Here is a 23,433-nt window from a genome sequence, read left to right as displayed (position 1 = left end):
TTGCAATACATTCAAAACCCATTCACAGGGGGCCTAGGTAGCTCAGCGAGTAAAGACGCTGACTACCACCCCTGGAATCATGAGTTTGAATCCAGGCCATGCTGACTGACTCCAGCCAGGTCTCCTAAGCAACCAAATTGGCCCGGTTACTAGAGAGGGTAGAGTCACATGGGTTAATCTCCTTGTGGTTGCTATAATGTGGTTCGCTCTCGGTGGGGCACGTGGTAAGTTGTGCGTGGATGCCGCAGAGAATAGCGTGATGCCTCCACACATGCTATGTCTCCGCAGTAACGCGCTCAACAAGCCACGTGATAAGATGCGTGGATTGACAGTCTCAGACACAGAGGCAACTGAGTTTCGTCCTCCGCCACCCAGATTGAGGTGAATCACTACACCACCACAAGGACTTAGAGCACACTGGGAAATGGGCATTCCAAATTGGGGAGAAAAAGGGGAGAATATAAAAAAAAAATAAATAAAATAAAAACATTCACATACCACCATGAAACTGAGTAGTTCATTTTATATAAATAAAAACTATTTTGGGTGGATGACTGTTGCATTTGGAGATACTCTACATGGCCAAAAATATGTGAACACTGCCTTGTAATTAACAGGTCTGGCTATTTTAACTACAGCCAATATTAGATGGTGCATAAGATCCCTGATCTGACTATGAATTTGGCATCAATAGGATGAAAGTTCTTCCATCAAAATTGGTCTGTGCTTACTGAAATTCAAACCACTGTTCCCAGTGGCCGAAACTAGAAGTGTTGTTGAATGTATGAGCATGGTCAACTTTCCGTGTGATCCATATAACCATGTTGTCTCCTTGGGCACATTTTTTGAAGTACCTTTTCTGTTTTCTGCCCCTTTTGCAAAAAGCAAGGCCCATAAAAAAAACATGGTTTACTGAGTCTGGTATGGAAAAACTAGACTGGCCTGCACAAAGCCCAGACTGGAAACCCACTGAACACCTTGATGAATTGGAACACCATATGCAAGCTAGGCTCTGTCGTTCAACATCAGTGCCTGACCTCACTGATGCTCTTGTGGGAGCAAATCCCCACAGTCATGTTTTAATATTGAGTGGAAAGCATTCCTAGAAGCAGCACTGTAGCAAGGAATTCTGGGCCTCAGACTGTATATTGCTCTGGGCCCCTTTCATATTAAAGTGGCCCTATTATGTTTTTGGGGATTTTACCTTTCCTTCAGTGTGTAATATAGCTGTTTGTGCATGTAAAAGGTCTGCAAAGTTACAAAGCACAAAGTCCATGCAAAAGGGAGTTATTCTCTCCCACAGACAACACTGTTCCTGAACTACAAAAAATGCCTGGTTTGTAGTCCAGCCATTTCTTCCATAAGGTATCTATGTTACTGTGTAACATATTTGCATAATGCCCGCCTAGGGGCTACTTTGGCCTGCCCGCCAGGATGAGTTGGGTTAGTGTTGTCGCCATGTCGAGAAGATGCTGTTTTCTTCACTGTATAAGCAAAACCTCTGTTTGGACTTCCAAAGACAGACGAATTGAAGAATCAGTGGTTAAAATTTATTTTTACCAATATTCCTCAGCAGTACAACCACAACCAGTGACAGATTTTCAAGATGGTTACTCCTGAAAGATGGTGCCGTTCCCACTTTTTTGGGACAATCTGGCGCTTCGGGATTACAACCTGTATGTATGCTTGATTATTTGTGGATTTATCTGCTACCGAGAGTTCAAATGCAGAGTTTTGTGTTGTAGCTTTGGTGTACACCCAGTGCACAGCTGTAGGCCTCTGCTAACCTGCTAGCTAATGTTATCGTGTTGAAATAGTTATTGCTAATCAGCTGCGGGCCCACTTTTATCTACAATTGTGTAGAATTATGCAGATTGTTTGTCATTCTTACTATCATGAATAATGATCAAGTGTGGAGATGGATTTATTTTTACAAACGGTATTTTACGTCTGCGATCCACGGTAGTGCTCGGTAAAGCCCTGCACGGGCCTCAAATCTAGGCCCTAGCCTGGTCCTGGCCCGAGACGCTTAGGCCCTAGCCTGGCCCTTGTCTGGCAGCTTATCAGAATTCTCAAGTCCGACTGGAGCCCGTGTTTTTTTGTATTTTTTTTAAAAATTAAATTTTATTACACAGCCTATACTACTGTTGCAGCCATTAAAATAGTTTTGTTTTGTTTTTAATGGCAAAGTGGTTATATTTCTTTTCGTTTCTTTATTTAGTTAATTTAGAAAAATGTTTGGAGCATTTTTTGTTTGTTAAAGTTTTTGTTTTTTAAAATGACGACCAAGCGACCAGTGGCCGACAGTGAGTTGATTACGTTTGATCAATTTAGCCTCTCAAATTAACACTTGACTTGACTTGTCTACAATAAAATCCATAAATATAAAACACTTAAAGCATATCACACAATGTTAGTTTAAATGTTTATTATCACCACCACAGTAAAAAGGCATTTTTACAAGCTGAGGCAGGCTGCTCTTCTGCTCGCAACGGTGTGCGGAAAAATGAATGAATGGGCTATACAATCTAAACAAATAAAATAAAAAAACATGCAGGTTACCTTACCTCAAAAATCAAGGGTCCACCACACAACATGACCATTCTTATTTCCAATAGTTTCCAACAGTTAGACTAATGAAAATAATGTCAAATCAAATGAAAAACAAGACAGCCTCCTAGTCTTAACATGGCTACAGCCAGAAGAACAGTCTCTTACAGATTATTGTGGAGAAAAAGCACAGCATCCACAGTGGAAGGTTTCAGTCCAGTCCTCCTTTCTTCTATAACTCTTCCAGCTGCGCTGAAGGCACGCCGTGCGAGCCAGTCTTGACCGTCATGGTAGCATGGTCTTGTGTTGTTTCCACCAGCGCAGCACATCTCTTCCATCACCTTCCATGTTGGGATTGAGGCGCAGGTAATGCTGTACTTCATCATTATCCTCCTCCTGCTCCACAATGTTTTCCCACTTTTCCTCAAACTCAGCCAGCGCTCTCTTCTTTGCTGAGTGGCCCGCAGCAACAGGTGCAGGCACAGCTGTGCCTGCCGCTGCATGAATCATAATTATAATTATTAGTTAGGCCAAGGCCAAGTAGGCTATGATTAATACATTAATTTAGGGGCCTATTTAATACAAGGGAAGTGACTTGGTGTGGTTGCCGGTGCAAATAATGTGAAATAATAATAATAATAATAATATTAATAATAATAATAATAATAATAATGATAAAAAAATAATAAAAATAATAATAATAATAATAATAATAACAATAACAACAACACACATAAAAGACAATCTCACCGGCTGGTTGATCAGCCCCTTGTGCTGCCGCCCTCTCCTCCCTATAGTAGGCTATCTGACATCTCAAGATTGACTCAAGATGGCGCCGAGTATGGCTGCTGCGTTGTGAGCTCCGACACAACATAGTAGTGTTTTGTTTGTTTTGTTCACAATTCTTATGTTTTTTGTCTTGGATGTTGTCTGCCTTATTGTCTACGACAGACAAACACTTTTGGACATTGGTTCAGCAATTTCACACCGTAAACCGGACTTCACATTCCTCAGTGGGAATTGAGGAAAAGGGGAAACAGAGCCGGCATTCTCATCAGAGTAAGACGCTGCGCAAATCGACCCCCGCTACCCACTATTCTACTGGCAAATGTTCAGTCTCTGGATAACAAGCTCTGCGAGCTGAAAGCGCGGATCTCTTTCCAACGAGATACAAGGGACTGCTGCATTATCTGCCTTACGGAAACTTGGATGTCTGCAGAGATTCCAGACTCAGCCATTGAACCCGCGGGGTTCTCCGTGCACCGAGCGGATAGAGCAAAAGACCTCTCAGGTAAAAGCAGAGGAGGTGGTGTATGTTTTATGATCAACAAATCCTGGTGTGATCAAAGGAACGTACATTCTATCAAGTCTTTCTGCTCTCCTGATCCGGAATTTCTTATGCTTCTGTGTCGACCATTCTGGCTACCGAGGGAATTCACAGCGGTCATTATCACAGCTGTGTACGTTCCCCCACAAACTGACACAGACCGGGCACTCAAGGAACTGTATGGGAGTATAAGTGAGCAGGAAACCACACACCCTGAGGCAGCGTTCATTGTGACCGGGGACTTTAATAAAGCCAGTTTCAAATCAGTCACACCAAAATACCACCAGCACATTAGTTTCAACACACGAGGGTACCGGGTTTTGGACCATTGCTACTCTCCCTTCCGGGATGGCTACAAATCCCTCCCCCGCCCACCATTTGGCAAATCGGACCACTCTTCCGTTCTGCTTCTGCCCGCATACAGGCAGAAATTGAAACAGGAAGCACCCACCCTCAGAACGATCCAGTGCTGGTCGGACCAATCAGATTCTACGCTACAGGACTGTTTTGATCACACGGACTAGGAGATGTTCCGGTCCGCCTCTGATGACGACAACGAGCTTTACGCTGATAGCGTAATGTGTTTCATCAGAACGTGCGTAGAGGACGTGGTTCTGACCAGAACAATACGGATCTATCCGAATCAGAAACCTTGGATTAATAGCGATGTTCGCGCGGCACTTAATGTGCGGACCTCCGCTTTTAATTCCGGGAACACGGAGGAGCATAAACAAGCCAGTTATGCCCTCCGAACCAGAATCAGAACCGCAAAACGCCAGTGCAGGAGCAAGATTGAAGGACAGTTTAACACCACCAACTCTAGAAGCATGTGGCAGGGAATTAACATCATCACGGACTTTAAAGGGAATAAAAACTCCGCTATGAACACTGCTGCCTCTCTCCCGGATGAGCTAAATACTTTTTATGCTCGTTTAGAGGGGAATAACACCGCCCTCGCAGAGAGAGCTCTCGCGGCTGAAGCTACAGAGGTTAGTTCACTCTCCGTCTCTGTAGCGGATGTAACCCGATCCTTCCGACAGGTGAATATCTGCAAAGCTGCGGGCCCAGACGGCATTCCGGGCCGCGTCATCAGAGCGTGCGCGAACCAGCTGGCTGGTGTTTTTACGGACATTTTCAACCTTTCCCTCTCTTTGTCTGTAGTCCCCACATGCTTTAAAACATCCACAATTGTGCCTGTTCCAAAACAATAAAAAATAACTTGCTTAAATGACTGGCGTCCTGTTGCTCTGACCCCCATCATCAGCAAATGCTTTGAGAGACTAATCAGAGATTACATCTGCTCTGTATTGCCTCTCTCTCTTGACCCGCTGCAGTTTGCTTACCGCAACAACCGCTCCACTGATGATGCCATTGCATCTACAATACACACTGCCCTCTCCCACCTGGAAAAAAAGAACACTTATGTGAGAATGCTGTTTGTAGACTACAGCTCAGCATTCAACACCATAGTGCCCTCCAAGCTAGATGAGAAACTCCGGGCTCTGGACTTAAACAGCTCGCTGTGCAGCTGGATCCTGGACTTCCTGTCAAGCAGATGCCAGGTGGTTAGAACAGGCAGCAACATCTCCTCCTCACTGACCCTCAACACTGGAGCCCCACAGGGCTGTGTTCTCAGCCCACTCCTGTATTCCCTGTACACACATGACTGTGTGGCAACACATAGCTCCAATGACATCATTAAGTTTGCTGATGACACGACGGTGGTAGGTCTGATCACTGACAATGATGAAACAGCCTACAGAGAGGAGGTGCACACTCTGACACACTGGTGTCAGGAGCACAACCTCTCCCTCAACGTCAGTAAGACAAAGGAGCTTATGGTGGACTTCAGAAGAAAAGACAGAGAACACAGTCCCATCACCATCAATGGAGCACCAGTGGAGAAAGTCAGCAGCTTTAAGTTCCTCGGTGTCCACATCACTGAGGAACTCACATGGTCCATCCACACTGAAGTCGTTGTGAAGAAGGCTCATCAGCGCCTCTTCTTCCTGAGACGGCTGAGGAAGTTTGGAATGAACCGCCAAATCCTCACACGGTTCTACACCTGCAATGTAGAGAGCATCCTGACTGGCTGCATCTCCGCCTGGTACGGCAATAGCACCGCCCACAACCGCAAAGCACTGCAAAGGGTGGTGCGAACTGCCAGACACATCATCGGAGGTGAGCTTCCCTCCCTCTAGGAACTATATACAAGGCGGTGTGAAAAAAGCTTGGAGGATCATCAGAGACTCCAGCCACCCAAGCCATGGGCTGTTCTCACTGCTACCATCAGGCAGGCGGTATCGCAGCATCAGGACCCGCACCAGCCATCTCCATGACAGCTTCTTCCCCCAAGCAATCAGACTTCTGAACTCTTGATCTCCCACGATCAAATACATCAGCACTGCACTTTATTACCCTTACTCTTATATCTCACACCGGACTGTCATAAATTATATTATTATTATATTATATTCTCTCTTAACAACTGACTATCAACCGACAGCCTGAATGTCAATACAGTACAATACTGTACATTCTATATATATCTACTTTTTTTAATATATATATATATATATATATATATTTTTATTGAATAATGTGTATCTATATAGTGTGTATTGTATACTGTACAGTGTATGTTATTATTTGTATATTGTTGTGTGTAATTATGTATATATCAGATGTTTAAATTGTGCTGTGTTAATTTGATGTTATTGTAAATTGGTATATGTCTCATCACTGTCACGACTGCTATGTTGATCGGAACTACACCCAAGAATTTCACACACCATTGCACTTGTGTATATGGCTGTGTGACAATAAAGTGATTTGATTTGATTTGATTTTTTGATCTCACCTGCTGATGGATGTCATCCCTCTCGGCGTCGGTGAACATCCTTAATTGACTGAACTTCGGCAATAAGAATATGGCCAGTTTGTGAAGTGGCTGGATGTGGACTTTCTTCATTATGCACTCAAGGTGTCGTTGGTGGATAATTGCTTGGGAAGGAGTGTCTTACACATCTGGTTGGTAATGTTGTTTCAGTTTGAGTAGCCAAGGCACGACAAGGTAAATTTGAAAATTGCACCAGGAAGGCCAGCACATCTGGGGACACATTGTGTAGTTGCTGGCTTTCACCACGGCTCTGAAGTATCTCCTGTAACTCAACATAGACTGACTCAATTGACTCCAGGGTGAGGAATACACTGCTGTATGTGGTTTCTGCCATCTGTTTGAGAGTTTTTGACAACCGGCTTGTCAGACCTGAGTGCTTTAAATATCGGACTAAAGCCTTGGTGGCCTGCAGGGTCTCTGCTACTTCTGGGACTGTTTCTGCAAGCTCATCTGGGTTTAAGGCATGCCGGAGGACAATGTTGTACAAGTGGTCTTGACAGTCCAGGCACCAGTATGGGCAGAGAGCGGCAACAAAATTAGCCCCCTGATCGGTTACCCAGACAACATTATTCATCACTGATGCATCAAAGCCAAGGACTGAGACTATTTGCTGCTGCAACCCTTTTCGTATATTGTCTCCTGTTTTGGCCTCATTAGGGAAGCTTGTTGTGGTGAGTACCCTGCTCTTCATGTCATATTGTGGTGTGACATAGTGACATGTGATTGACATGTAGCTTATCTTATGGTGATCATCCATCCACATGTCAGTTGTCATGCCCACATTTATCAACGACATGACCCCCTTGATCTCTTCAACCATGCCCCCTCTCTTAGCAGTTGCATTTCTTTGCACAGTTTGGGAGATTGTGGTGGGGTCAGGGAGTAAACTTGTAGCTGACAGATGGCCGTGGGCTGCGCCTACAGTTGTTAGCTCTTGTGCTAACTGGATGAAACCGTTCCCTGCCACTGTTTCAAATGGCCTAATGTCCATACAACAGAAATTCATGCATTTAGCTGTGATTAGTGATTTCACCATAGAGGGAGTTGGTTTGGTGAGGAAATCACTCACACTCATTTGTTTGCTGCTGCCTGGTTGGTCCGCTACATCCTCCATGCTCAAAATGTCTTTGTAAATGAGATGATACCATCTTCTTACTATTGTAGCTTAGCACAGCCTTGCAAGTTGTGCATTGTGCATAACCAGTAGGCTCGTTATTTAAGGTTGTCACTACTTGAAAAACAGCCCAGAAGTTTGCCTTTCCTCTTGTGTTTTTCTCCGTTTTAAATTCGCCATTGCCGATTTTTCTCTTTATATTTTCCATTGCACGTGAGGTGAATCGTGGGCCCATGGGAAACCTGTGTGCGTGTGTGTATGCGTGAGCAGACTGTGTTATGTGTGTCAGTGTGATAGGTTATAAAACTTATTTCTATGTTTGTTTTACCATCATCAACTTCTCATAGTTTCTTTTAATTAATTAATGTCTAAAATATAAAAAGGAGGAGGAGCCTAAAACAGGCCCGATGCCTGGCCCGGGTGTGAACTATGATGTGAAAATTGGCCCGAAGCCCTGCCCTAGGGGCGTAAATATGTCGGGGCCCGTTGGGCTCGGGCTGAAATGCAGGGCTCTAAGTGCTCGGCTAACTTGCTATGTAACATTATTGTTTTGGTAAGGGTTTACTATTCAGCTGTGGGCCGGCTTTTACTTAAAACTGTGTAACACAATGGTCAATCTCAAGAGTCTTTATCAGTGGTAAAGTGTGGAGGTTTACTTATAATTACAAGCTGTAATGTTACGGCCACCATCCATGGTAGTCCTAACTTGTTCACTAACTTGTTCACTAACTCTCATACAACCCGATAATGTCCAACAGGGAGTAAGCCTCTGTTCTCCATTCATAGCTCTGGTGAAAAAAGTTTGGCTACACCCACTCCAGCAAAAGATGACTAACTTAGATGCACTACGTGTCTTTTACATTAACCTTTGTTAGGTTCACAATAATCAACAGTATACTACAAAATTAAAACTCACCACTGTGAAATGTCCTGCTCAAATCGGGCTTGTGAAGGTGGCTCGGGTCGATCAGCTTGTTCTTCCAAACTTTCATTATCGGGCTCAAACTGGTACGGCAAAACCGACACCACTATTACCGTAGTTACAATAGTGTTTTCAAGAAGCCTAAAACTCGGTTATGGTAAGGGGCATTACATTTCCAACACACGCTCTAAGCTGTTGACCAATCACAACAGACTGGGCCAGTGGACCAATCAGAGCAGACTGGTCTTTTTGGAAAGGGGGGCTTTAAAGAGACAGGAGCTAAAACAGAGCTTTTCAGACAGGGGGTAAAAAGAGTTGCTGCAGCAATGTACAGTATGAGAAAAATAATGTTTTATGAACATTAAAGCATGTAAACCTATTCTAGTAGACCCCTAAAATAAAATTATGAACCTGTAAATTAGCATAATATGAGCTCTTTTAAAAAATACAGTTAAACATTTGTTGTGGGCTCCCCTGGATCTGTGGGCCCCTAGAATCACTCTCAGTATTCGGGCAGATTCATGGATTGTGCCCGTTGTCAGTTCCACTCGCAACTTCTCATCGAAAAATAATTGTGACATGAAGGGTATATTTTTCAGTGCAGCTCCCTGTGCTTTTACATGGCCGACCCCTCTCACTCCTGCTGCTATCTGCACAATAGAAATAGCGGTCTGCCCATGAAAAAGTATTTTTAATAGAAGCCAAAAAAGGTGAATGGATGCGCACAGTACAGTTCAATCAAATCAAAAATAAGATGTGCTTCTCTGCTAATATAATCTACATACACTGTCATGCAATTTCTTGTATAACTTTTTTTTTTTTTCTAAAAAAAGAAAATTAGCATGCCTATTGAGTATTTGAACTTGAGCTTTTCATCACTTTGCGAAGTTCACAGAAGTGAGAAGCAATGTAAGGGATATTCTTTTATATTTAGCCTAAAATGTAAAGGTGAGATGTGTAATTTCTGTGCTACTAGTGGCACCAAGTATGGTTTTGGCAACACCCCTTAGACTCATCACGACCTTTTGCACTCTCTGATTTCCTATGAACAAATAGGCAATACTAAATAAAAGGTGATAATTGTTTAACGTCGTAATGAACATTACCACTATAATATAAACACACCTGACAGAAAGTGTGGCAGAGGAATCGGGTCGTCCAATAACATCGCCAGATTAAACGGCAGCTGGGTCTGCGGGGGGATCCAGCACTTGAGGTTGTATGTTTCTTCTGGTAACTAGTAAGCCTAACGACAGTGCTGTTTCTGACCATTTTGGCTCCCTAGGTGAGGTCGCTGTTGTTGACGGGGGAAGGCAGTGCCCCATAAGTGACTTGCGCGGTGAACCTGTTATTATCACTCCCGTTTGCCAGAGTGATCTCATCATTGGAGATGGTGTGTGTGTTTGTGTCCTCCACCTTGTAAATGCAACCCCAATGTTCACTCTTGTTTTACTCCATTCTCTATCTCTGTCTTTTAGCAAGTCTTCGAATTTGGGCTTTAACATCTGAAGACAAAGCTAAATTTATTTTCCTCTGTACAAGTCTGCCATGGTTGTTCATATTCCCCCGGCTGAACGAATAGTTCAAGTAGACACGCCCCAAACCCATGCTATAGGTTGAGCTAGAAAGGGATGGGTGGAGTTGAGTGGGCTGCTCAAAATATATATATATACATCAATGTTTTGATAGTGCCTAGGAGGCTCAGTGGTTATATTTTAGGGGAGGTAAACCCACAAATGGCTTACTTATAGTTGTCAATAAACAATAAACAGGGAAAGTAGAATTGATTTTGGCATAAAAAATTTACATATGGCAATTCACCTTTAAGTAGTATCAGTTCTCTTTGTCTTTGATCATACATTTTAAGTCTGTCATTTATGTATTTTTATTTCAGTCTATCTTTTTTAAGCAAGGTAGAAAGGCAAACATTTTAAACATTTGGTAATGTTTTATGGTTTTGTATGTCTAAAAAAGCAGTGAACTGCTCTGTTTTTCAGATGGAGATGATAGAGCACACTCTCCTTTTAGCAGCTTTACATTAAATTAGGAAATAGTGACAAATGTGTGCCCCCTCACAAATTTGAAATGCCACCTTACATATTTTATCCTGTAATGAGTGTATTGTTCAAGTGTCCACATGCTTTTGGCCGTGAAGTGCATCATAACTAATGAACCATCACCGTAGCCTCAAGCAGAGTATAGTTTACCTCACTTTTTGTACTGCTAAACCCAAAGGAGAACAACATGTAGGTGTTACATAAGTAGGTGTAAGGAAAAAGATGTATACCTGTTGGCAGCAATAAAGTCCATGAAGAGAATGCTTGCATATGTGTTTAAATAAAACGCTGTTGCTCCAAAGCTGCAGTAAATATTGCGCATTGTCACTGAATAGTTGGCATAGTTAGCAATGCGCAAAGGTAAACAAAGGCAAAGGAAGAAGTCAGCTGCGGCTAGGTTCTTCAAGTAGACCATGACACTGGACTGGGTACGCTGATTTGTGCAGAAATACACTCTCATTGTAATGCAGTTCAGCACCAGACTGACAAGAAACACTAGTGAGTATGCAAATATGAAAACAGGGTGAGCTGGAACCTTTGAAAATTTGCAGGAAGATTGTAATATATCAGTCGTGTTTTGTTTTATGATGTCATCCCAGGCTGTGGTGAAGTTGGTTAGGGGTGTTGCCATTATAAAAATTAGTGGAACTGGAGACTCTATCTAGATTCACAAAAGAGAAAAATATGTTATGAAAGCAGGCTTAACTGTAAACTGTACAAAGATATACAAACTCTAAAAAAAAAATAATAATAATAAAAAAAATAATAATAATTTAATATGTTTACAACGTTTAGAGGAATGAGAGCAAAAACAGACTTTATCTCTGGTACACAAAGGGTATTGTCATTCACTTGCAATGCTGAGCGCTGCAGAAACTGTGACATTCATCAAGTTCAATGACTTATAAAGAGAAGTTTCTTTCATACATTTCAGGTCTGTTCATAATGGCCTCTTGAAAGTACGCTTTTGTGCTGGTATCTCAATAATACTGCTGCTGACATTTATTTATTTTTTAAAAATTTTTTTAGATAAAGCCAATTATATTTGTATTAGCCAGATGGATTTTAAACAAAAGTGTCTATTAGCTACACTAATTTATTATCAAGTATTAAGTCTTTACATACCTGTATCAGATCTAGTAATCTAGCTTTATACTTTTATCACTCTGTTATGCTCAACATGAGAAAAGACATTGTGGCGTGACACTTCTTACTTTTCAATCAGATATTTGCATTATAATCCCTATAATTACAGCCCCTCCTCTCAAACTGACCATACAACATGCATATAAACATTTACAATAGCCAGATTGCAATAAACACTAGTCTATTTAGTCAGAATACACAGAAACCTTACTCTTGCCAGTAATATATATATATATATATATATATATATATATATATATATATATATATATATATATATATGATATTTATATTTAATATTGTTAATCTACTTTTTAATTTTTTAATTAAAACAATAATTAGCTTTTATCTTTTATCTATATGAAATCATAATAATCATATTTAACTTACTTGAAATCCACTTGTAAACAAGCTGGTCACAGAGCTTTGATGTAAATGTCTGTCCTTTCTTATTCAGCTCAGCTTCCTTCTGCATGCTCGTGCAAAGAGGAAATTTTGTTTAGTATGGTGTCATTTTCAGATAATGTGTCTGAAAGAATGAGATAAAAAATGCAAAAACCAGATGTGGTTTTAGGGGGTTCATTTTGTGGTACTTCAGAAAATAAACAAACATACAGCAGATTACATGAAAAGTTGCAGGAATAAAATGCATACTGTGTTTGTATTTTTTAGCTTTTAATTTTAAAGTGATCTGGGCTCAAATTTTGTTTTCTCAGACATAACACAACAAAATGTATGTGTTTGTTGTTGTTGTTTAGTAACGGTTATGAAGTATGTTAATACATTTACTGTGAAACTAAAGTGTCTATGGTTTCACTTTTTTATGTTGTTGTAATGCATTATAAAAACCAATGAGAAATCCAATTTGAAATAGACCATTTACCCGATGATTTTCAATCCAACAAAATGGCAAGAGTTGTAAAAATATACCACTTCCATCTGACTTGAATGCCTGCAGCTTCAATCCCATTCTAGCACTGGGTGCATTATCTCTTTGATATATGAAAAACAAAAACCCAAAATGAAACGTTTTACATTCTATTCTATTATTTTGTAACTGACTTGAAAATGCTTTGACATTTTTACACTGTCTGGGCATTTTGTTGATCAATTTGTCATAAACACACTACACATATTTTCCTTTAATTGTCTGTACAATCTGGTTTTCTAGTATCACTTAGTAACAATAGACCTTATTCACGCTAGCGCCATCTTTGATTTTTAATGGCAATGACAACGGGGCTGTGAGGGATAGACTTGCATTCTCTTAAATGGGCTGTACTGCAGTTTAAAGTGCTTTTGGATCGTTCCGCGGACAAAACATTGATAAAATATCTATTCAAGAACATTCATACCAAGAACTCCAGACAACATGAGTTCATCAGATATGATCTAGGAGCTTTATACAGCTTTATATCGTTCGTGCCATCGAAGAGATTTTTTTATCGCTCACAGCCTCGTTGTCATTCCCATTAAAAATCAAAGATGGCGCTAGTGAGAATAAGTCTGTACATGTTGTCATGTGTTGATTTGCTGCCATCTAGTGGAATGTCTTTGGAACTGCATTAATTGATTTTATAACTTTTCTTGACAGGTTATATCACACAAGTATTTAAAGGTGCTATATGTAATATTTTTACTGTGCTAAATCATAAAATGACCATAATATGTCATTAGAGAATTAGGAAACATGCTAAGTTGAAATACTGGCTTCTCAGATAACAATGCTACAGCCATATTCTACTTTGAAGTTTCCATTCCAGGCAGGAATTTCTGTTTATGTTTTGGCCTGTGTGATCCCGCCCACTGCCCACTCACCAATAATATTTCTACACTGTCGGGTTGCCAGATTTGAACAAGTTTTCAGGCAAACAACACTGCGTGCTGCAGCCATGGATGCCAGCAAGCAAACTGGATCAGAGATAACAGATTCCACCCGACCTTAAAAGCCTCGCCATCCGTCTAAACACCACCATGACCTGAGGCGTAGTAAAACAAGGATAAATATTGGAGATGCTTTTGGAAAATGGAGACGGCTTAAAGCCCAGAAATCCTTTAAAACGGATGCTGAGTCGGCTAATTTGCGTGTCAACATTCTGGCAACCCACATGAGCTTCGAGTCTGGGGCGGGGCAGACAACTCTCCAATATTTTGTATTTGGACTGCAGTGCCCATTTCAAACGCTTGTTGTCTTAAAGTACTTCAAAATATACATGGACTCAAACACTGACTTCTGTCTAAATGTGTTGAGCACACAGCAAACAAGGCAGCCTGTTCTCACAGTGAATCAAATCAGAAAGAGTTGGTCGACTTAAAAAAAAAAAATTGGTATATGCCTACCGAAATTTAAAATACTGCCCCCAGTGGCCAAAGTAGTAAGTGCTGAAGGGTGTATAGGCATGTATGAGATCCATTTATGTCCAGGAGAGGTCACCAAAAGCAAGGTCAGCTCAAAAGATTCCTCTTAAAGATTCAGAAGATTCCAACATTATTTCAGCACAGACCCAGCTGTACTTTCAAGTCAACACTGACCTGAAATACTCCTTTTAAGATAACCAAATACATGTGTTATGCTAGGCATAACTCTACGCATATATTATGTTAATATATTTTAAATACTGTGAAACAATAAAAAACTTTGACAGATAGCCTAAATTAAGATCAAAACAATCATCCAATTATTTATTTAATATTTATAAAGGAAAAAACATCCTTTATATACAGTATTCATCATGATTCCTATGTATTAACCTATTGATATTCCCACATAATATAAAGGCAAATGAACACAAAAGGAAATCATTAACTACACCTCCACATAGATGTACAGTTGTTGTACATTACACCAAATCCTTAAGACAATCATTTTAAGGCATGATTTTCAATCACGTTATTCATTTAAACCACACAATGAGGACTTTAAGACATTACAGCATCATTTTCTGTAACTGCATCGTTTTCTGCAAAGTTGCTTTGAACCGATGTGTGTTATGAAAAGCACTATACAAATTTAACTGATTTGACATAGCCAAGTGTAAAGGGGTTAGAGGGACAGGAGGAGGCGAGAACTGGCTTTACAATATAAATCATATATTTAATAATAAACTTAAAAAGACACACAAACACATACAGGGCAGCTGCATATAATTCTCTCTCTCTCTCTCGAGCTGCCCTCTCCGGTCGCCTTTATCCCTCGCTCCCCTCATCAGGCTGATTGGGGTCCGGGCGTGTGTCATTCCGGCCAGGCCCCGCCCTCCTCCGCCCTACACCAATTAATAGTAATAATAGTAATAATAATAATAATAATAATAATAATCTGGGCTTTAAAATCTAAAAATAGGCCTACTAAAAATAATAATAGCACTTCCTATTGGCACTTCATGGTGTCATCTTAGAGGAATATTCAGAGATGTAAATGAGATACTATTTAAGCTCTATTGACAGCATCTTAGGCATTACCATAGACAAAATAATTCTGACTTGTCCATCAGTTTATAAAAGTAAAAAAAAAATTTGTTTACAGTGATGCACATTTGGAAAGTCCCCTGATCCCCTTTGCAAAGCATAAATTTTGCATCAGTGACTATTAGAATGGATGGGCATGTGTGAGCTCTAGTTTCCGGGTGCAATATCCAGAGAGTGGTTCCTAAATGAGTTGTAAAGCAAGTTGTTTTTAGTTGTAAATGATATACAGTCAACAGGAATGCAAATTTGATTAACCTTTTCAACTTTGTGGAACATGTAATAAGTTTAGGATTACAAAACAAAAGTACACCCTGATTCACAAATCACAATAATATTATTATTATTTTATCAAATTGTTTATTATTGTGGCATCGTCATGTGTCTGTCTGAGGGAGAGGGAAAGCAGTAAGGCTCGTCACCTGGGCTGTAATTACTCTAACACCTGTCTCTCATTATAGTGATGGCGGAGGGAGACCTGATAAGCTCGGGTTTTCGGCACCACTGTGAAAGATCCAAGTTCATGGGCAACAGAGGAGTCAGCGAACAGCTGAGCGCACGCACGCACACACACACGTGTCAGGGTAATAAAAACAAAGAAACAGCTCTTAGTGGCCAACTCAAATAGGGCTTTCAATATTTTTTCAATATACTGTATGTTACGGTTGATGTTCAAACCTTGTTTGCTCACATAACTGTCAGCTGTAATAAATTATATCCCCATTAAAATACGATACGTAATAAAAGTAGATCTGATAAATAGTATATTTGCCCTGTGTAAATAACAATATATAGGAACTGTATCTAAAATAAGGGGTAATAAATACTAATATAACAGGCTGGATAAATAGACATTTATTAATTTTAATATCTATTTTTTTTCTTTCCTTTCTCTCTTGTAAATGTAAACGAGTGCAAATGTCAACATCATCCTGTATGTCGAAAGGATTGAAGCCTGTCACGCAAAACAAGAGCTCATTGATGTCATAAAATATCATTCTGCTTTTATATTCCAACCGTTACTCCTGGTCTGAGGCTTCCGTAAATATTTAGTTTATACGTTGGGTTACGTCCTACCTAAGTTTAATGGTGCAACGCTCAAATATTTAGTAGTACGTAAATTGTGACTTAGTGTCAATTTACGCCACAACTAGGCTAAGTTTTAACTTACGCACAGCTGGTGCAACCAGCCCCAGGAGTGTTGCTTATTCATGTTTTTCAGACGTTACAGACATTACTGCTGATTTTCTGTAAATCTGCTTTGGAACAATGTGTATTGGGAAAAGCACAAATAAATGAACTATACAAATTTGTTTTTTCTACTTTGGCAACAAAATCAAAATTTTGTCACATATGACTCAGAATTGTCACATATGACTCAGGGAGGGTACTAGCATCCCCTGGCCCACCCTTAGAACAGCCCCTGCCTTGATTTTCACTTGATCTTTGCAAATCTTCTTTCTGAAGCTCAGCTTAGCTCTAAAGGCCTTGCAGAAGATAAAGTATATAAGTGGATCCAAACATGCATTTAGCACTGAAAGTAGGATAGTCAACTCTTTCAGAATGCCCAATGCCTGATCTTTACAGTCACCAGTGAACATACAGGTCAGTCTTACCAGATGATAGGGCACAAAACACACATAAAACGACCCTAGAACTAACATGTTATGCTTTGACTTGTTGAACTTATGGCTGCTGGATAGGCCTATAGCCTGTGTGGAGAGCTGAGCTTGTCTGATCGTTTGCAGAGTCTTCCAGTACAGAAAAATAAGAGACATCAGCAAAAATATGGAGGCAACAATGGATACACAGTGGATGATTTTGTAGGCCATGCAAAGATAGAGACTGTGCATGGACTCACAACTACAACAGGCCTTTTCAACTGGCCTTTGATCATGATACCAGGAGGTCTGGAAAAAGAGGATTAAGTAGATATGGATATGGATATGGATAACAAGGACAGCCAAGTTGCAATGAAAATGTGGCAGGTGATACGAACTGTCTGCAGAGCATGAGTCTCCAATGGCTGGACAATCTTCAAGTACCTGGTGTGAGAGAATACTGTCAGAATACTGTCAAAATCAATTTAAATGCACTGTGCATGTAAAAATATAACATCAACTTCTTTGGTTGCTTTTAAATTAGAATTTAAGGTGTTAAATCTGGGATATTTTATTCCACTCTTGCAGGGCAACTGAGTGCATTTACATGCACAACAATACACTGATAACAATCAAAAATCAGTTTATTCAAAAAAATCAGACAACGTAGAAAACATCATGGTTACTTGTGTAACCTCCGTTCCCTGATGGAGGGAACGAGACGTTGTGTCGATGTAGTGACAATAGGGGTCACTCTTTGGAGCCCGAGATACCTCTGGTCTTTGATAAAAGGCCAATGAAAATTGGCGAGTGGTATTTGCATGCCACTCCCCCGGACATATGGGTATAAAAGGAGCTGGTATGCAACCACTCATTCAGGTTTTATGCTGAGGAGCCGATATAAGGTCCGGCCATTTCAGCATTGTGGCAGGAGGGACACAACGTCTCGTTCCCTCCATCAGGGAACGGAGGTTACACAAGTAACCATGACGTTCCCTATCTTTCACTCACTCGATGTTGTGTCGATGTAGTGACACTAGGGGTCCCTATATGAAACGCCACAATTGGCTGAACTGTGTTACGTGAACTCATAGCCAGCACACCAGGTCAACATGTAACCTCCCCCAACATAGTTATGAGTGTCGAACGGCCCTTTGGGGACAAGTCGACTACCCAAAAGATAGAGACAGTCTTAACGCCAGGTCTAGTCAGGGGGTGTTGATTACTCTAACACCTGTCTCTCATTATAGTGATGGCAGAGGGAGACCTGATAAGGTCTTTCCCCCAAGGGAAAGACACCGCGGAGACCACACCTCGCCCAAGGATAGGGGGGGATATTTAAGTGGAAGAATATGTCACATGGTCTTTCCAACCATGTGGAGAGTCTTCAAGGTAGATCCTACCCAACCGGGGGGGGGGGAGTTACTACAAACATGGAGACTGGGGCAGAGGGGCTCTGCCCTAGGAAGACGCAGTTTGCCAACAGGGAAACAGACAACGAACTAGTGGAAGATATATATTGCATGGGGTTAGCCTTACAGGGAACCACCACATGCGGAGCACCTACCCCAGAACAGGACTCTTAGTTAGCACGTGTACTGGGCCAGCAGCGAGTCTCTCCGAAAACTCGAATGCCATAGGGCTCGGAGGAAGTCAACCAGGGAACAAAGTTTGTGAACACTACTGGGAATTAATGGCGCACGTCTTCAGCGACAAGGGAGGTGGAAGGCACTATGTGCAAGTGATACACCCGGCCAGCTATCCTGGGCTTATCCGCTTGTGTTGCGTGCCATTACCTGGGACAAAACCGGTTGCACCCAGAGGTTGTAGAACCTTGCAAAGGTGTTGGGTGTTGCCCAGCCCACTGCTCTGCAAACGTCTGTTAGAGAGGCACCTCTGGCCAGGGCCCAGGAAGCCACTACACCTCTGGTAGAATGGGCTCGTAGCCCTACCGGGGGCGGCATGTCCTGGACGAGATATGCCATAGTTATGGCATCAATGAGCCAGTGGGCGATCCTCTGCTTGGAGACAGTGCTTCCTTTCCGCTGTGCACCAAAGCAGACAAAGAGCTGCTCAGAGATTCTAAAGCTCTGCGTGCAATCCAAATAGATGCGTAAAGCACACACCGGACACAGCAACGACAGGGCTGGGTCTGCCTCCTCCTGGGACAGCGCTTGCAGGTTCACCACCTGGTCCCTAAATAGGGTGGTGGGAACCTTGGGCACATAGCCCGGTCGGGTCTCAGGATAACGTGAGAGTAACCTGGACCGGACTCCAGGCACGTTTCGCTGACAGAGAACGCTTGCAGGTCACCTACCCTCTTGATGGAAGTGAGTGCAGTCAGGATGGCAGTCTTCAAGGAGAGTGCCTTAAGCTCGGCTGACTGCAAAGATTCAAAGGGGGCTCTCTGTAGACCCTGAAGAACTACAGAGAGGTCCCATGAGGGAACGAGGCATGGTCTGGAGGGATTCAGCCTCCTGGCGCCTCTTAGGAACCTGATGATCAGGTCGTGCTTCCCTAAGGACTTACCGTCGACTGCATCGTGGTGTGCTGCTATGGCGGCAACGTACACCTTCAAGGTGGAAGGGGACAGCCTCCCTTCCAACCTCTCCTGCAGGAAGGAAAGCACTGATCAAACTGCGCATCTCTGGGGGTCTTCGCGTCAGGAAGAACACCACTTAGTGAACAGATGCCACTTAAAGGCATACAGGCGCCTTGTAGAGGGGGCCCTAGCCTGAGTGATCATGTCTACCACCGCGGGTGGTAGACCGCTTAGGTCTTCCGCGTCCCGTCCAGGGGCCAGACATGGAGATTCCAGAGGTCTGGGTGTGGGTGCCAGAGGGTGCCCTGTCCCTGAGAGTGAAGGTCCTTCACCAGGGGAATTTGCCAGGGGGGAGCTGTCGAGAGGAGCTTGAGGTCCGAGAACCACATCTGGGTGGGCCAGTAGGGTGCTACCAGGATGACCTGCTCCTCATCCTCCCTGACCTTGCACAGGGTCTGTGCAAGCAGGCTCACTGGGGGGAACGCATACTTGCACAGCCCCAGGGGCCAGCTCGGTCAGAGAATACCAGAGCGGGCAGTGGGAGGATTCCCAGGAAGCGAACAGGTCTACCTGCGCTTGACCGAATCGACTCCAAATCAGCTGGACCACCTGGGGGTGGAGTCTCCACTCTCCCCTGAGCCTGACCTGCCACTACAGTGCATCCGTTGCATTGTTGAGGTTGCCCAGGATGTGAGTGGCTCGCAACGACTTGAGCCACTGCTGACTCCAGAGAAGGAGACGGCGGGCGAGTTGCGACATTTGACGAGATCGCACGCCGCCTTGGTGGTTGATGTATGCTACCGTTGCCATGTTGTCTGTCCGGACCAACACGTGCTTGCCCTGGATCAACAGCCAAAGCCTCCGCAGGGCGAGCAATACTGTCAGCAACTTGAGGCAGTTGATGTGCCAATGCAGTCGTGGGCCAGTCCAAGGACCGGCAACTGTGCGCCCATTGTACACGGTGCCCCAGCCACGCTTGGAGGCATCCATCATAACCACGATGTGCCTGGAGACCTGCTTTAGGGGAACCCCTGCCCATAGAAACGCTAGATCGGTCCAAGGGCTGAACAGATGGTAGCAGACCGGCGGTGTGCCCGGTGGCACCATGCCCATCTCGGACTAGAGTCTGAAGCCAGTGCTGAAGCGGTCTCATATATATCAACCCGAGCGGCGTGACCGCCGCTAAGGACGCCATATGCCCCAGGAGCCTCTGAAACAGTTTCAGTGGGACCGCCGTTTTCCATCTGAATGCTCTCAGACAGTTCAGCACCGACTGCACGAGCTCGCTCGTGAGGCGCACCATCATCGAGACTGAGTCTAACTCCATGCCAAGAAAAGAGATGCTCTGAACCAGGGAGAGCTTGCTCTTTTCCCAGTTGACCTGAAGCCCCAACCGGCTGAGGTGTCTGAGCACCAGGTCCCTGTGCACACACAACAAGTCCCGCGAGTGAGCCAGAATCAGCCAGTCATTGAGATAGTTGAGGGTGCGAATGCCCACTTCCCTTAACGTGGGCAAGGGCTGCCTCTGCGACTTTCCTGAAGGTGCGAGGTGACAGGGACAGACCGAAGGGGAGGACTTTGTACTGGTGTGCCCGGCCCTTGAAAGCAAACTGTAGGAAAGGCCTGTGTCGAGGTAAAACCGAGACGTGGAAGAATGCGTCCTTCAGGTCTACTGCCGCAAACAAATCTTGATTTCAGACGCTCGCTAAAGTGTGTTTTTGCATCAGCATCTTGAACGGGAGTCTGTGCACGGCCCGGTTCTGAACACACAGGTCCAAGATTGGCCACAACCCACCACCTTTTTTGGGTACGATGAAGTAGGGGCTTTAAAACCCCTTCCTCATCTTGGCTGAAGGGACATGCTCTATCGCGTCCTTCCGTAGAAGGGAAGCAATCTCAGCGCGTAAGGCAGCGGCGTTCTCACCATTCACGAGGTGAAGCGGATGCCGCTGAACCTGGGCGGGTGCCTGGTGAACTAATTTGCATAGCCGAGTCGGACTGTCCGGGTCAGCCATCGTGACCCAAACTCGGGGTGAGGGGGACCAAGGGGATAATCGCGTCAGACATACCGGCGGGTGGGGCCTCGCGGCAGGGCGGAGCCTGAGGTACCACTTCAAGGGGGCTCGAGCCGTGCTGAGTCTTGGGACATCGAAGCACTTACATGGCTCTGGATACCCACCATAGGGCTGGTCAGGGAGGGGGGAGGAGAAAAATCGTCCCCCCAGTCCGTCAGAACCGGCCTGGCGTGGGCGTGTTTGTGCCACAGCTGGGCGCGCAGGGTCCAATTTACCTGCCATAAATTAATGGTGGCCAGTGGTCATGATAACGACGGCCGTGAGCACCGGATATGTGACCCAGGAAATGAGGAAACTGCTCCTTTTCTGAACGTGTAGGTGCCGCAGCCCTTCGGGCATGCAGCGAATCAAAAAAAAGGCAAAGGGTTCTCCTCCCGGCCCTCCGCCGGAGGATGGAGTGGTCTGCTTACCATCTCTAGGCCTGCAGCAGGTCTCCACGTGCCTGGGTCACCTGTCTCAGGGGCGCTTCGAAGCCTTCCTTGGGTTCTTGGCAGCCGGCCATGTGACGGGTGGCGTCTGCTTCCTGCGGGTGGCTCCACGCCGGGGCCGGGCCATGGGGCTGGGCTGCGGTGGAGCCTCTTAGCGCCTTGGCTTGCTGCACTTGCAGGAAAGCCATGGCGTGCAGGGCGGAGGCAGCCTGTCTAGCAGCACTGCAGGCCTTAGTCACCAGAGACAACATAAACCTACAGGCACTGAACAGGAGTCTCAGGCGGCCCCCCCAGGTGGCGGCGTTTTGCGGGCAAAGGTGCACCGCAACCGCCTTATCCACCTGGGGAATCGCAGAGTACCCCCTGGCATCCCCACCATCGAGGGTAGTGAGAGCAGAGGAGCTCAGAGACTGGGTCCGGGCAATGAAAGGTGCCCGCCGTGACCTCGTGAGCACCTCATGCACCTCCGGGAAAAAAGGGACCGGGGCGGGGCACAGCCGTGAGCAGCGCTCCGGGCCCAGGAACCAATCGTCAAGCTACGAGGGTTCAGGGGGGGTGGAGGGTTCCACTCCAGCCCGACACACGCAGCCGCACAGGCAAGCATGGCTGCCAGCTGCGCGTCAGCCTGCGACTGGGCAACTGCACCCGAAGGTGGAAGCCCAGTCGAGTCCTCAGCATCAACCTGCTCTCTGGTACTGCAATCGAGAGCTCATCCACTTTGCGAGCGCCGAAACAAGATCGCAAACTTGCTCTGAGACGAGCTGGCAGTCTCATCCCAGCGGATGAGGAAGGAAAAAACCATGACCGCAACGTTGCCATGGTCACGCTTTCGTAGTGAGAACATGACCCATCCACGAACGCTGTCTCAGCGTGGACAGCGCCCGAGCACGTAAGACCGCGATCATGGCTATCGGAAGCGGAGAGGTAATGACCGCAACCAGGAAATACACACAAACGGAAAGGCATCTTTAAAAAGACGCTCTCCATAAATGCCACTCTTTTACAAGGGAAAATATACTCTTTCAGTAGGAAGAACATACTCTTTTAGCTGCTGAAGCGCCAAGGGGCGTTCTTTGCACTCCACCGGTGCAAGAGAGGGAGAAGCCGCTGTAATACACCGTAAATCCAACAGCTTTTCAAGGTGAATGGAACAGCAGAGGATTCAGCTCGCTGAACACAACCGCTCAGCTCCGAAGAGTAAATCTGAATGAGTGGTTGCGAGCCAGCTCATTTTATACCCGTATGTCCGGGGGAGTGGCATGCAAATTCCACTCGCCAATTCCCATTGGCCTTTTCTCAAAGATCAGAGG

General features: G+C 44.2%; 1 protein-coding gene and 1 pseudogene across 2 annotated transcripts in view; both read right to left on the bottom strand.

The window, feature by feature from the left end:
• The window catches only part of LOC127430202 (P2Y purinoceptor 14-like), a 117,037-nt gene that overhangs the window by 5,712 nt on the left and 87,892 nt on the right, over positions 1-23,433 (bottom strand). Inside the window, exons 1-2 of one of the 2 annotated variants that reach the window (XM_051679786.1) lie at positions 12,406-12,495; positions 11,100-11,530 (exon numbers count right to left, since the gene is read on the bottom strand). In XM_051679786.1, coding sequence (XP_051535746.1) covers positions 11,100-11,500 — 401 coding nt within the window. In that variant the 5' untranslated portion in view covers positions 11,501-11,530; positions 12,406-12,495. Of the gene's footprint in view, positions 1-11,099; positions 11,531-12,405; positions 12,496-23,433 lie in introns of those variants that run through there. The other variant, XM_051679787.1, reaches the window with a different exon arrangement.
• Positions 16,845-22,925, bottom strand: LOC127429983 (G-protein coupled receptor 87-like; annotated as a pseudogene).

The sequence above is a fragment of the Myxocyprinus asiaticus genome, chromosome 39, assembly GCF_019703515.2.
Source record: "Myxocyprinus asiaticus isolate MX2 ecotype Aquarium Trade chromosome 39, UBuf_Myxa_2, whole genome shotgun sequence".
Taxonomy (NCBI): Eukaryota; Metazoa; Chordata; class Actinopteri; order Cypriniformes; family Catostomidae; genus Myxocyprinus; species Myxocyprinus asiaticus.
Note: the sequence above shows the minus strand (reverse complement) of the source record. Positions and strands in the feature narration are given on the sequence as shown.